Source organism: Acipenser ruthenus, chromosome 23, assembly GCF_902713425.1.
Source record: "Acipenser ruthenus chromosome 23, fAciRut3.2 maternal haplotype, whole genome shotgun sequence".
Lineage (NCBI taxonomy): Eukaryota > Metazoa > Chordata > Actinopteri > Acipenseriformes > Acipenseridae > Acipenser > Acipenser ruthenus.
In genome coordinates, this window is record NC_081211.1 from 15128091 (window position 1) to 15143318 (window position 15228).

Here is a 15228-nt window from a genome sequence, read left to right on the forward strand (position 1 = left end):
TTTTCCTAAAAACTTTAAGAATCTTCGGGAAGTAAAACTCTGATTATATGATAAAACTTGCACACAAACACAGTAGGCGTCAAACATAATGGCAGGCAATGAGTGATACAACAAAGTATGTGCTGTTTGCAACACGGGCTGCCTGACTTGTCTGTTCAAGAATGGGAATTAGTGTACGAGGGTGCTGGCTAGTGTGGGATCATACACAGCTCTCTGTACCTAACTGCTTTAACAGGAGAGCGGTGTCTTTTAATGACAGCCACTGGAGTTGAATGCAACTCTTGAAGCAGTGCAGACCCCCAGCCCTCCTCTGGAGTAAGGAAGATACAGCCTCTTCAGTGGGTCATTGATCTCTCTAGTTTAAATATTTACAAAGAGACTGACAGTGCTTTGAGTTTTCTAGAGCACAGTCAAAATACTGGGATTTTAAAAATACATGCTATTCTTTTTAAAAACTACACAAGGTGATGTTATAGATCTATATTTTACAGTAAGCTAGTATTTTAATAATTACTATGTTTAAATTGTACTCATTCACCAGATAGAAGTAGTTGGTTTTTAATTAAGTTCAGTTCTAAATGTAAAAACTTAAAACATTCCTTAAGTGTAGCCTTCTATTAATGTTTACCAGCTGCACATTTAACACATCAACAGCAATGCTACTGCATCACGGATGTGTCTTCCTATAATTGACAGTTGTGAGCCAGCGCTGTAATAGATCACCTTGTGCAAGCCAGATCTCCTTTGCACTCGACTTTACTACAAAGAAACTATGACTATGGTTGGAAACTTGTTTGACAAAACATCACCCTGTGAGCCACATAGAAAAAGCAATCAATCTGTTTTGCTTACACATAGAACAATGAATCAATCTTTATTGCTTATACATAGAACAATCAATCACTCTGCATTGCTTATCCACGGAACAGAATCCCAGCCCTGCACCAGCACGTGGAGGGGATTCTGTAGCTCAGGAAACTAAACAGTATTTCTGTTGTAATCATTTTACACAAAACACCCACAGAAATGAAACATTTTCAACATACCTCTCTGTTCTTTATGATGCAGGCCTATGCTTTACCATACCTCTCTGTGTTTTACAATGCTTTACTATGCTTTACCACACCTCTCTGTGCTTCACAATGCTGGCCTATGCTTTACCATACCTCTCTGTGTTTTACAATGCTTTCCTATGCTTTACCATACCTCTCTGTGCTATGTGATGCTGGCCTATGCTTTGCCACACTTTACAATGCTTTTACTATAGTACACTTTCATAAGGGTAGTGTTATACTGTTATAACTCATTTATGGATTTGCACTTGCTTCAATATACAGCTCTGTGTCCCAATACATTGTGTTTACCAAGCTGCACCATACTTCAGTGTAGTAAATCATGTTAGCCTGTGCTTTTCCAGTCCCACCAAGGTCTCACTTTCCTCCATACTGTATTGATTGGTGTTTGCCATGGTATACTGCAGTACTGTATTAGGTTTGCACAGCCCTTATGTACAAATCAGTAAACCTGACCTTAGCGACCAAGGTTACTATGTGCTGGTATGCCTTGCATGGGTGAGTGCTGGGCAGTGCAAGGTTTAGGAAGCCCTCATAGAGTCACAATTCTAGAAGCCATTCATGCACTGAAGCGTGGAAACCTGGCAGTTCAAGGAATGGGTCTTCAGATGCACAAAATTAAAAGTCAGTATTTGGGAATCTCTTCGGAAACACGTGTATTCACTTTCTATTCTGCAAATTATAAATAATCCAAAATAGTCTGCACTGTAAATGTTTATCACGTTACCATTTACTTCCCATTCCAGCATAATTTTGTGTGCCATTTATGTTGCACTTACTGTAGACTCTTGTGTTTTCTTTCTTTGTTTTTCTTTTGCAAGTGAGAAATGTATAATTTTTTTACTCGAGAAACACAGAAAACAATTCAACCTGCTGCTATTGCTGTTACATGCAACCGTTCCTAATATTAGATTGGAAACCTGCTCAATTGAAATCCGGCATGCATACAGGTGGATGGTAATATTGAAACTAGTGCGAAACTGTAAACTTTGAGCTGCTAAACAAAAATGAAACATTCATGTAGTGGTTTAGAGATAATATAAAATACTGTTTAAGAAATCAATTCAAGACCATTATTTTCATTTATTTGTCTTGCATATCCCCCATTGCCCTTCGAAGTACCCCAGGGGTACGTGTACCCCCCATTGAAAACCCTGCCAGAACTATCAACGTGCACAATAAGGACATGCGTCCTGTGTCTCCTTGCACATTGTGCACAGCAGACCATATTGAATGACAAAAGACAACAGGAACTCAGAACTGAGAGGCAGACTCATACAGCTAGGTGAGGACAGTGACTGATCTGATAACACCAACCACACAGAGCACATTTGGTGTGAAGCATCCCAGCTCCATTAATCACATACAGTATCTCACTCTTTCTAGAAATAGGCTGTTGAGTACATTTTAAACAGCCCTGTCTTTAGCCTCACCTGGACATAGCTGTGTTCTGCACTGCTGCAGTTTAAGAAATAAAATGAAAGTGAGCTGGCAATGGTCCCCAGGATTTTGTTTCACAAAACACAATTAAATGAAATCTTTGAAAATGACGCAGCACTTCAACAGGACTATAAAAGTACTATTAACATTTGAAAACCCATTATTTATAAGGGAGATCGTGTTTAATCGTCCTCTAGTGGTTATTCTCTGTGGGGACCACATAATTCAACTTAAAAAGACCCTCAGTTTATCAACTGCTCTGCACTTATTGCTAAACTTGTGTTTTTGGGGGACGCATTGTTCAATGTATTTAATTTGTACTGATGCCTTTAAAAGTACTTTACATAGATTCGTCAGGCAACTTCTTTAGTCCTTGCTGGAGTAGTATTTCACTGAAAAATAAGACCTCACTGTATTTACAGGACACATTGCGTTACATTTGGTATATAAGCTACAGATAGTCAGGTACAGCTACCTGCTGTGTTACAAAGAACCATGCTTTTGCCAAGATTATATTATGCATTTACCATGGTTTACCACGGATATGCTGTACCATACCTTTCTGGGCTTTACAATGGTTACCTATGCTTTACCTTGCTTTCACTCTGTTTTTTTGACACTTTGCAGTGCTTTTACTATGGAAATGGATAATGCCATCAATAATGGAAAAAAAAAACAAAAAAACACATGCACTTTTGTGGGAACAACACTTTGCTTCTTCAGTATAAACACGCAGCAATTGAATTACATGTCGGTGTTTTTATAATTCCTTCACAATTGACCAAGATTTTCATAGTTAAGATGAACTCACTGTGAAATTCCTGGGAGATATACTGTACCGTATTTCGTGTACAAACAATGATAACAGTAAAGGAAGCAAGGGCCCCTTGATCTCTAATCACCCCATCATTCACATTATAATTAGCGCTTGAAACCTTAGCTGCAGGGCATATGTAGATGTCCTCAGCTGTAAAGACATTAAGGGCTTATGCTGGTTGTAATAACTTGAATCTAAAGCAGGAAAGCGTAGTCTAAAGTGCAGATAACAATCAAGCAATTCTATGAGTCCGTTTCTCACACTTCCATTCTCCACATATGGTCTATAGAAAAGCAAATCCTATGCAGAGTCGACCCTGTCTTTTATAGAAATGTGTAAGGTCCTTTATAGAACAGCACTAGTAAACTCACTGAAAAGGGTACAGTGCAGATCGAAGTAGTTCACACTCTGTCATTTCCTTCAAATTGGATCTCAATACCCTCTGAGGACCGTTTTGCTTTGAACTTTTTATTGTCAATGTATTTTATATATGTAGCAGAACTAAGGTGGTTTTAGCGCAAGTACACACACATATATATATATATATATATATATATATATATATATATATATATATATATATATATATATATAAAAGATAAGCTACTTTTGTCAGAAGAAATTAAAAGTTCAATTAAGCAAACAAATTTATCAAGAAAGTAATTCTTAGAATAGCAATCAATTCATTCAGCACAAAGCAGGCATGAGTGCAAAAACCTAATAATGACTGCACCAAGAATTATAAGCAGGGGCGCACATCTCTATCAAATAATATCAAGAGAAATAAAGTAAGCCCATTCAAAAACATTGTGTTTTTCTCTCACTACAAACTCTTCATAGGATGCAATGCCTCCTGATAGTCTGTGCAGTATGCATTGTAGACTCAGAATACTCAAGATACCTTGAAATGATTATGAGAAAAACTCTCACTATAAAGTACATTTTATTTCAGTTTACCTTTACCTAATACTATGCTGCTAGTGAGTTGAACAGCACAAATCCCTTTCTGAATCACTATGCTTACTGTGTACATTTATGACACATTGCAAACTCCTACCCCAACCATTTCACATTACATGTTACAGAAAAATAATAGGTGATTAACCAAATAGCCCTGAGGTGTGTAGCAACTTGCTTTTCTTTAAATTAAACTCTCTGTTTGTGCATGTGGGGAAAAAAAATCTACAAGCATTAACAAGGACAAGTTAAAAACTCCAGCCCAGAACCTGCCAATGCATTATTGAAATGCCGCTGGAGCAGAGAACACCACATTCTTTACCTTTTCTAGGTCTCCTGTCTTCTCCAGGTTTCCTATCTTCTTTATCTTTCTGATTCTTCTTTTTCCCTTTCCCCTTTTTCCTCCCTTCGGACATTCTGCACGCGTCAGTGCTGTGTAATCCCTAACCGTATAATCCAAAGAGATCAGCACAGTCCCAGACTGCCTGAGTCAAGACGGCTTCCACTGTGGGCTCCCCACTAGCCCTTCTGTGCTATTATATATACAGGAACACCCAGCACAGTGTGAGGATACACCTACTTTTACTAGTAGTAGGATGGGTGGAGAGAGAGAGGTATTCCCATTTAACTGTCTACTTCACTGACCTTGCATGTACAGACTAGACCTCCCCACCCTCCTTCCATCCCAGTGTATTAAACGAGGGATTCATAGGAGGTCAATAGGTTATTTCAGATGGGCGGAGAGGTGCTTAAATTAAGATCAGCTAGCTCTTGCGTCTGAGTTGCTCACTTAAAGAGACAGGAGGGATCCACTGCTGGGATCTCTTTCACAGGTTGCCCCCTTCTGAAGCATGCCGCTGTTTGAGACTCTAAACGTTCCATTTCTTTGAAAACACTGAAAAAGACTTGAAATGTTTGACATTGAATTTTAGTTTATTTTAGTATCTCTAAATATGTGAGTATCTTCCTTTAGTTTATCCACGATAGTTTTGCATTGGCCTCTGTCAGGATTCAGTAGACTTTGCGGAACACTGTTTAGGTGATGTATAGAACTGCGGAATACTGTTCAGGTGATGTGTAGAACTGTGGAATACTGTTCAGGTGATGTATAGAACTGCAGAATACTGTTCAGGTGATGTATAGAACACAGTTTTCAAGATCAATAGTAATTTATTTATTTTCCGATAAGAATGCATGCCTTTTAAATTACTGTGGAAATGTACAAATATTATGTTTGTGTGTGTCATGACATATACATATAATATTAAACAGCTCTTGGGTAACTTCTATACTTTCAATAGTGCTTGTTTTGGAAAATACAAGCAATGCGAACAGGAATATAAATAGGGTGAAGTTTTAATTGAAAATAACATGACAAATGAAGTATATTGCGCTAGTGCTGGGATGAACGCGAGTTTTTCATGTTCGAATATCCTTTAAAAATTTGAAGAAATATTCAGATTGTGAAACTCATTGCCATTTTCTATCAGAGATGCTGCGTCTGTCAACATTAAAGATTTACTTTTATGGTTGAGCCTTTTTAATCTGACTTGCAAACATCATTGTTTTTATCTTTATTATTAATTTCTTAGCAGACGCCCTTATCCAGGGCGACTTACAATTGTTACAAGATATCACATTATACATTATTTCACATTATACAGATATCACATTATTTTACATACTATTACCCATTTATACAGTTGGGTTTTTACTGGAGCAATCTAGGTAAAGTACCTTGCTCAAGGGTACAACAGCAGTGTCCCCTCCACCTGGGATTGAACCCACAACCCTCCGGTCAAGAGTCCAGTCCCCTAACCACTACTCCACACTGCTGCCCATCTATTTGATTTGCTTACTTTTGTAATCGTGTGTTTTTGTTTATTATTATAGTGTTAAATATCACCTGCACCTGGCTATTGCAGAGTATTGCACAGCCAGGTGCAGAGTATTTAAAGAAAACAGCCAGTCCCTTCAGGGCTGCTGTGTGAAAGAGTCCAATTGAAGAGGTGCTCAATCGTACTAAAAAATGTAACTTCCTTTTGTTTTGTTGTTAAACTGTGTGTTTATTTTTTAACAGGTAAACAGCTTAGCTGTCCTCTGTATTATTAGTGTTTTGTTTCGTTGTGTTTATTTTGTTTAATAAAAATAGCGCATCAGTGCTCAAAAACTCAATTTCTGTGTCCTGGGTTCATTTTTAAACGGGCAACAAACGACTGTGAGTGGAGGCCGGGTTACTATATATATATATATATATATATATATATATATATATATATATATATATATATATATATATATATTAGATAGATAGATAGATAGCGATAGATATCGATGCACAATGAAAACGTAACAGTCAAAGTTTTACATCAATAGCTTATTGGACACATACATAATGTTATTTACTTGTTAATTATTACATATAGTAGTATCCTTTTTATAAGCCAATACAAAAACTGTTGTACAAACGTGATCCCTACGTCAAAATCATCATCTCCAACTATCACGTTTGCACAACACTGCACAAGAAAGAGACATCCAGTGATAACACTGAAACAGGGTTAACTTTGTTTAAGACACTTTCATTTTTTTTTACTGTCGTAATGTTTTTCTAATGAGAACACATTTCATCCTATACATTAGTTACTCTGTACAAACTATCAACATGACATTAGCAACATGTTAATAAACTCAATATTAACATTTTCTAAACTTAAAAACACTGCCCTTATAAATAAAGCATCACCAATTTTCCTACAGCACTGTCCCAATACTTGTTGGAGAGCAGCACACTCAAGCCCTTTATTTTCGTTTTTTTTTTTTTTGTTAGCTGTGCTACAGATTTGAAGTTAACAAGTTTCAGCTTGTGTCTGATTTTGTGCTCTGATAATGCTTTTAAGCCTCCACTCTGAAGCATGTGATTCAAGTCAAACACATGGCAGAATGAAAAGCTGAGGCAGGTAAGAAATTATCTGTTTACATTTCTGAAGTCTATTTAAAACTCTTAAGAAATTGAACAACATGTTTAGAGATAAGTTTCAATATGAATAGTTATATATACTACAGTTCAATTGTGATTCCAGTACTTTGTCTACAGTAATTCCTAAAACATCTGACCCACACTGAAGAATGCTATAAAATACACGAAGGATGGACACTGAATGCTGAGTGAACATTTGTTTTCCTAACACATTTTCAAATCTATGTTGTGTTCAAAGGACAGAATGACTGGGTAAATTGTACAGTTCCAAATCATGTTGCTAAGTAGGTGCGGTGCTTGATCTGAGGCAATTAATGATCTGACATCAGTTGCTTAACTTAGGTATAAAAATACTTTCTTTTCCATACATTATACTTTAATGGAGTTCTGTGGTTAATGCACATTAATGAGAATGAAAACAAAGGGTGGATATTATCTTTTGTGGAGTAACTACAGGACTCCATGAACTCTCAATAGTTATGGCACATTTGTTCACACATTGCGAAAATTAACGGAATAATGTGTCAAACAGTTAAAAGACAAGTTTCCATCCTGTGTTATCAATGATCAATAACGATATAATATACTGCTGAAGGCCACTGCTTGAGAGAGACGGTAATCTGACTATAATATACTGTACTGAGTTTTAGTGCCACTGTTCACCAGCTCAAGTCTAAACATTGTGCCAGTAATAACCCAACAGCACAGCAATTCCTCGAACTGGGATCTCTCTCATTAATCAGTCAGTACAAACGTCACAATCCCAACTATGTATGCAAACTGGATAAAGCTTGTGAGAGAACTTGCTCGAGCTCAAGGACTCAAAGAACACTGTATTCTAAGGACAGTCCAGGCTTGAGATGGGAGCTCTTAATCACCAGAGCAGCTTTTTCGGACATCTCAGTTAAAGCACCTACCTAGTCCTTAAATGGCCATGATCTGCCTTGCACACAGGATATTGCAGTCAGTGAAAGAAATGTTGTCTCTTGAAATGAGTCCACTGTGGTGACATTTTCATACTGCTATCCTAATAGCATGAACACAGAATACACATGGGTATACACTGCAGCACAAACAGCTAAATCAGTACCAGACAAACAGTGTGCTAACCCATGAGGACCGCTGTGCTTTATTATTTCAAATCCACTGCGTTCCCCTATGAAACTGCTAGGGTTCCCTTATAAACCTTTAGCACAGTAAATGTGCACAATGATTTTGCAGTTTTACCATGCTTTTTCCATGGTTATACTATCCATTCCCATGGTTTTGCAAGTTTTTTTTTTTAAATATGCTTTACTATACCTCTGGGCTTTCCAATGCTTACCTATCATATTTTTACTATGCTTTATTACACTTTGCTGTTGTTTTACTGTGGTGCATTTTATAAGGGAATTCCTTCAAGGTATTAGATTGCCAATACAATGTGATATACAGGTAATGGGTATACACTCTGTTTCAGGCATGCACTTTCACACTGGGCAGTGGATTGCTGTGGTATACACAAGTGCTTTGTCGGCATTCTCAGACACATATAAACACAAGAAATTCCAAGATTATTAGTGAGTTGATGACACAGTTAAAGCATCAATGACACAGTCAAAGCATCAACCCCTTTGGCAGCTATGTATCTATGATTACAGAGGATCTAGGACAAAAGGTATTGTTGTATTATCACCCAAATAATCCCCCAATTTACACTAAACATCATAAGCCCAGTTGGTCTTCTTATCCCATGTACTATATATCAATGGAAGGAGCTGTCAAACTGTGTGGTTTAGGCAGGAAATAATTAAACTCATAACTTCACATAATCCTTCATTTTTAAAACTTAATGGAAGGCACGTTGAGAAACGTTTCAGCTGATGTCTTTATTAGAGTTAAAAACAGGTTCTTATATTACCTAATATAATAATAAAAACAATCTACCTTTGCAATTTTAATTCCTTGAAGCTAGAATAATTGAAATCATGAACTAAGGACTAAGTAGTTTCTTACAGTTAATGATCTGAGTGTTTAACTCCTTCAGTAACTGAAACACTACCCTGGGATAATGAATTCTTGTCTTATAATTAAAAACAAATACAAATGGTATGGATGCCAATTGATTGGTTGACTGGTCTGCAGTTTTGAATGGATTCATCTTTCCTATATACAGCTCTGCAGTGTTGAAAGACTTTAATTACGTTTCCAAACATTTTACATTTTTCTAAATATCAGTCCATTTTGAAAATAGTCTTAGCTAAATATTATAATAAAAACACTGTTTGGAAAAATGATGATCCACTTCCTGAGCGTCTGCAAATCCATGCCCTGCAGAATAGTATGTGCAGAATCAGGCCTATTCAGAATGAGTAACATAGCGACAAGGCGTGGGGAGGCTTCACTAAAGCAAAAACAAGGTCTTCCCTTGAAAGCAACACTATGGAAGAATGTATTTTACAAGGGATTATTTTCCAGTAAAATTGCGTACGACTTTTGGGAGCGGCAGCTTTACAAAAATGGAAAAATACTATTCTGCAAAAGCATAAACATGCAACCCCCACAGGTAATGTGTATTCCAGGTCAAACGCTAGCCAAGTGCTTCCATGCAATGTTTAGAAATTCACCGTCATCTGATTGGATTTATAGCCGCTCGCCAACACAGCCTCTCAGAGTGAAAATCTTTAAACGGCATATTTATTGCAGACGAACTGAAACATAAAGAAGGAGCTTCCCAATCCACTGAGAAGTGGCTTTTTGATCACACTAGGCATTTCTAGCATTGTAAATATTCTGGATGTATTCTTGTCTACTGGACCGATTATGTAACTGCCATTTAGGTGGAGGCTGGGGTTCTGGTACTGTTCCAGAGCAGTCTGTGGACAGTACTGTAGTAACAAGATATTTGCTGAGATTAGAAGAGTGTTCATGCCAATATTTCTCATTGCCCCTCACCTTTAAGAAAACAGCATTTGAGTTGTGATTCAATCAACTGTTATGTTGTTACTTCTAATTACAAAATTGATGTTTTGCACATAACCACAGATTTTTTGCACAGATTATTAAAGGTAATGCCAAATGCTTCTTTTGTCAGGCAGAAGAAATCAAACCCGAGGCTCAAAAGGTTAGTAGCTGTATAACAAAAGAGATCTCGATGATGTGGAAACACCTTAAACAATTCATTCCATCCACAGCACACCCACGTGGCCACACATACTTAATAAGTGACTAACTATCTACCTATATACAGTATACAGTATAGTAATGTTCAAATACAGTACATTTAGACGTTATAATTCTAATTTATTTTAGTATTACTACATCTATAATCTATATACTGAACAAGGTTATTCAGAAGTCACACATTTACCACAGTGCTGTGAGGCATGGCACAAGTCCTGCTGCTGTCAATAGTGTGTGTGTGTGTGTGTGTGTGTGTGTGTGTGTGTGGGAATGTAAGGGTGGCAGGGATGGGGTTAAATCTGTCCCTACCAGCTATCACAGGTGTGGCCATTCCCCAATTAGGTTACTGATGCTAATTGGGGAGTGGCCTCATGTATAAAAGGAAGCAAAATCCTTTGTTTGTGCGTGTGTGTGTTGTAATTGTTGTATTGTTTTGCAATGTGGTAGTAAAGGCTAATGCCCAGCCTACAAGTGTGTTGTTCTTTTGTTTAAACCTTTTATTTTGGCCCTCGTGTCGTGTTTTGTTTGTTCCTGTTTGGTTTTGAGTTTAATAAATATGTGCATACGCACTTAAACTGCAGCTTTCTGTCTCTGGTTGGAATTCCTGGCGGTAGCCAGCCTGGGCCATGACGCAACCCTGTGTCACAATGCTGGCTGCAAACTCCCAACCCAGCACTCTAACCGCTGCACAGTAGGACCAGGCATGTTTGTGCAAGCAGTTGCAGAGGCTGACTATTTGCTTTAATGCACTACCACATTCATCCCACAGAGGCCAGTCTTCAATACATGACTTAATTGTGACATAATTAAGGAACATATTCCAAATCCAGACTCTGTGTTCACTGTTTTAAGGACAGTTTTTATTTTTCTATAACTGGTGCTAAAATGTGCCGCCCAGCAGTATAGGCCCAGTGATGATGATTCTAGACAAAGACACTATTTGAATATTCAAGTTATTTCCTTTCATTAAGAATATGCTCCGGTTCTTTAGAACACAATGGGCTGAATTCTCAAAGACATTTACTCCAAATCGTCATTGTGACAGGGCAGAAGCCCTGCACTTGCAAATAAGGTTTGGCTTGGGGTGTTATTAAAGATGTATTATTTTGTATTTAGAATTTGGCATGGATTGAACTGCAGGGTTCTGCTTCGGGGTCTCCTTCCTGCTGGGTAACAAGCCTTGGCCAGCACGCTACACTTGCACAGTCATTAACACATTTTTTTCCGAAAGGAGAAACACACAATAAAATTACCAAAGCAGATAAAAACAACTAAGGGCTCCTGTCACAGAATGTTTTTATTGGCATTAGTACCATTTCTGGCTCAATATCAGTGCCAATAACATTCTTCAGCAAATTAGCTAACCCGCAAAGGTCAGTCTGTTTGCCTGAGTTAGTGCTATAAAAAAAACATTTTAATAGCACTTCGTGAGTGTATTTGGGGCATTCCCGTGTTAGTTATATAATCTCTGCAATCCACGCAGGTGTGGGACAGTTGTTAGCATCTTCTCAATGGAGCATTATTAAAACCAGAAAGGTCAGCTTTTACACAATGATGTCTTAACTCCATTCTTATACACGGAAGTAATAGGAAGATGTCTGTCATTCTTTGGTTATATAGAAGGTCAGAAAGCAATAATTAGGCAGGGAAATCCCATCAGCCCCAAATCTGACCCCGAAGAAATGTGACCAGATGAGATGCTTGTTACAAGGTTCCACCTCACACTGCAGCAATATCAGAGCTATGAGAACATTTTCTTTACAGTGTATGTTACTTCCTATTACAGTTATTATTTGTTTATTTAGCAGACACCTTTACCCAAGGCAACTTACAGAGACTAGGGTGTGTGAACTATGCATCAGCTGCAGGGTCACTTACAACTACGTCTCACCCGAAAGACGGAGCACAAGGAGGTTAAGTGACTTGCTCAGGGTCACACAATGAGTCAGAGACTGAGGTGGGATTTGAATTGGGGACCTCCTGGTTACAAGCCCATTTCTTTAACTACTGGACCACACAGCCTCATTATTATTATTAAAGGGTACATAAGGACCTTTTTATTTATTGTGCTACATGTTCCCATGTGTTGCTACAACTGTTCACGTAAGGTGTGTGTATTGTTTTATTTATTTATTTTTTTACATTTTGACCACTATTTTAAACTTTTAACTTGCATTCCCTGCCTCAGGATGGCTTCCCATGTACCCGCATGGACCTCTCAGAACTACATTTCCCAACATCCTCCTGCTCACTGGTAAATCCATCTCAGTTACGTATGTGAGCAGGAGGATGATAGCCATTTATTAGCGCATGGAAATGTATTTAAAGGGGATAATAAGAGTCCTACTATCATGATACAACATATGGTATTAACGCACATTAATTATTCATAAGCGTTGTTCAAATGCCATGGAAAAACTACCATTTGGACAGGGCAGCAGTGTGGCGTAGTGGTTAAGGCTCTGGACTCTTGACCAGAGGGTCGTGGGTTCAATCCCAAGTGGGCGACACTGTTGCTGTATCCTTGAGCAAGGTACTTTAACTAGATTGTTCCAGTAAAAACCCAACTGTATAAATGGGTAATTGTATACAAAAAATGTAATCATTTATAGGCATGTTTATCTATCAATTTAATAAATAAATTGTTAATTTTCATTCTTATGGTGAATGTCTCCTTTCTGAAATGTAAAACATGATATCTGGTTCTGGTTAAAGAAATCTGTTTGCAAACCATGCTTTTATACTGCCTGGTACTACCCACGTCATTTTGTCTGGTAGGTGAAATTGTCTGGCTTCACTGGCTTCTTTCCTGTCAATAACCGATCAGCTGCTTCCTCTATTGACTGGCATGCTTTGAGCCAGTAACATGCTTTGAGCCAGAAGACACAGAAGATATATGGAAATGCAAACAGATAACCAGAGATTAATGCATAACAATATTAGCTCAGTATTGACCTGTATATCAGCATTTCAAAAACACCACTTTAAATAAGGAGATTGATTTTGCTTCCCTGAGCTACAGATTATGACACGAATAACCTAATGCTGCAGAAGGTAATAGCTTTACCCCGTCTGTTAAAATGAAAGAGCGACAGAATGACAAGACTTCAGACAGGGAAGGAAATGGTGTAGCGGTTGTAAAAAAACTGGAAAGCGCTTCGTTCCAGTACAGTGCACAGAAAGGGAATTATGGAGGCATGTAGTAAACAACCACCAGTATATAATAAAACACGACTGGGTGGGACACTAGCTTTAAAGATTCCACTCATCATCACTTCCAGCCTCTAGCCAGTCAGGGAAATTACAATACAGTATGTGCTTTATTCTTTGAGCATGCTTCATAAAGGAACCCCCTTAGGCCTGGCATAGACAGAGCTGGAGATTAACACATTATTCTAATGTAAAAGCAAACACACTGCCTGATAGGTAAAGACAGAGCTGATCTGCCAGGCTAGCAGAGACATGTCATGTTGCTCTCGTCACCACATTGACAGCCTGTGATAGATGGGAATGTAGTTTTTACATCTTTAGGACGGTTGTTATCTGATAAGTCCATGTTTCCTGTAAAACAGTTGAATGGAAGTACAAAAATGAACCAAATGGTAAAGATGTGTTCCCTTTGTACACCTATACCAGAAAAAGTAACGTACAACCTCCCACTGCTGAAAGCAGTAGCAGACTCCTGCTTGGAAGACAGCTGATTTGTAATGGTATTCATGTGATGTTATGGTCCAGGATGAAACATTTGGCCTCAAGCCTCCTTCGTTTGAGGGTCCCTTGCCTGGATGTTCGAGCGAGACAATAGACCCCCTGAGGTAACCAGGGGTAACTGAAGAATGGTGGCGAATGGGGGAGTGGGGTATGTGAAGCAGAAAGGGGGTTCGGTATGACTGATAGGTGATACGTGTGTGGGGTCATTTCTATCTCCTGAATAGAAGTTACATGTAGTGGCAAGCAGGTTTGAAGGGAGTATATACGATAATTGTAGTAACAAGGTTTTACATTTTATTAGGAAATGGAAAATGATTGTGGGATATTGCATTGTAAGTACAACATATAAATATGGTCTAACGAGACAAATAACACCTGATAACGATACAGTTATCTGCTTAATACCAGAAAAAATACCTTAAACAGGCCATCAACAATATTTTTTGTTTATTACGTGCAGCAATTGTGAGCAGTCATACAAATGTATTTCCAATTTCTAACATTCAGCTGCTTCAGTCTGCTGCACTTTAAACCCCACTATACTCTAATACAAAATAAACAGAATGACAAAAAACAACAACAAAAACACCTTTTCAGTCCTGTTGTTCAGAGTTAAACAGAGGCTGGTTTATAATGCAACACAGTCTGTCTGCTGTGTGTGGTTGCCGGCTGTGGATGGTCAGCGGGTGGATGTGTTCCAGCGGGGTGTCAGGTATGAAAAGGTCATGTTCATTCACCTCAGGGCTGCTGCAAAGCCAAAGACAATGGGCTGAACGCAGCCCACGCTACCTGGACAAATAGACCTTGGTGTAATGGGTTTGTTTAAGTATTGAACAGAGAAGGTTAGATCAGGGATTGTAGATCCCACTCACGTACAGAGAGCAAGGTGAATAAGCAGGACCTACCTTGTATTAGGAGTAGCGCACACCGTTTTCACCTTTTATTTGATAGTTTTTGTACAGTGTTTTTGTTTTGTTTTTTGTACACTTGCCCATTGTTGGTAGCATCACGTGGGGTTCCTGTATGTTCTGTGTGCGTCTGTAACTTCAACGTCACAATCTCCTGCCTGTCACTCAACAGTGAATACA

The 15228-nt window shown here is 38.3% G+C and overlaps 1 protein-coding gene across 4 annotated transcripts in view; it reads right to left on the bottom strand.

Moving 5' to 3' along the window:
- LOC117413331 (pro-neuregulin-2, membrane-bound isoform-like) overlaps positions 1 to 15228 on the bottom strand; it is a 399323-nt gene that overhangs the window by 96861 nt on the left and 287234 nt on the right. The window contains exon 1 of one of the 4 annotated variants that reach the window (XM_034022369.3): positions 4610 to 4818. The exons of the other annotated variants lie outside the window; for them this stretch is intronic. Within the exon in view, the coding sequence (XP_033878260.2) occupies positions 4610 to 4703 (94 nt within the window). The 5' untranslated portion in view covers positions 4704 to 4818. Of the gene's footprint in view, positions 1 to 4609; positions 4819 to 15228 lie in introns of those variants that run through there. 4 annotated transcript variants of the gene reach the window in all.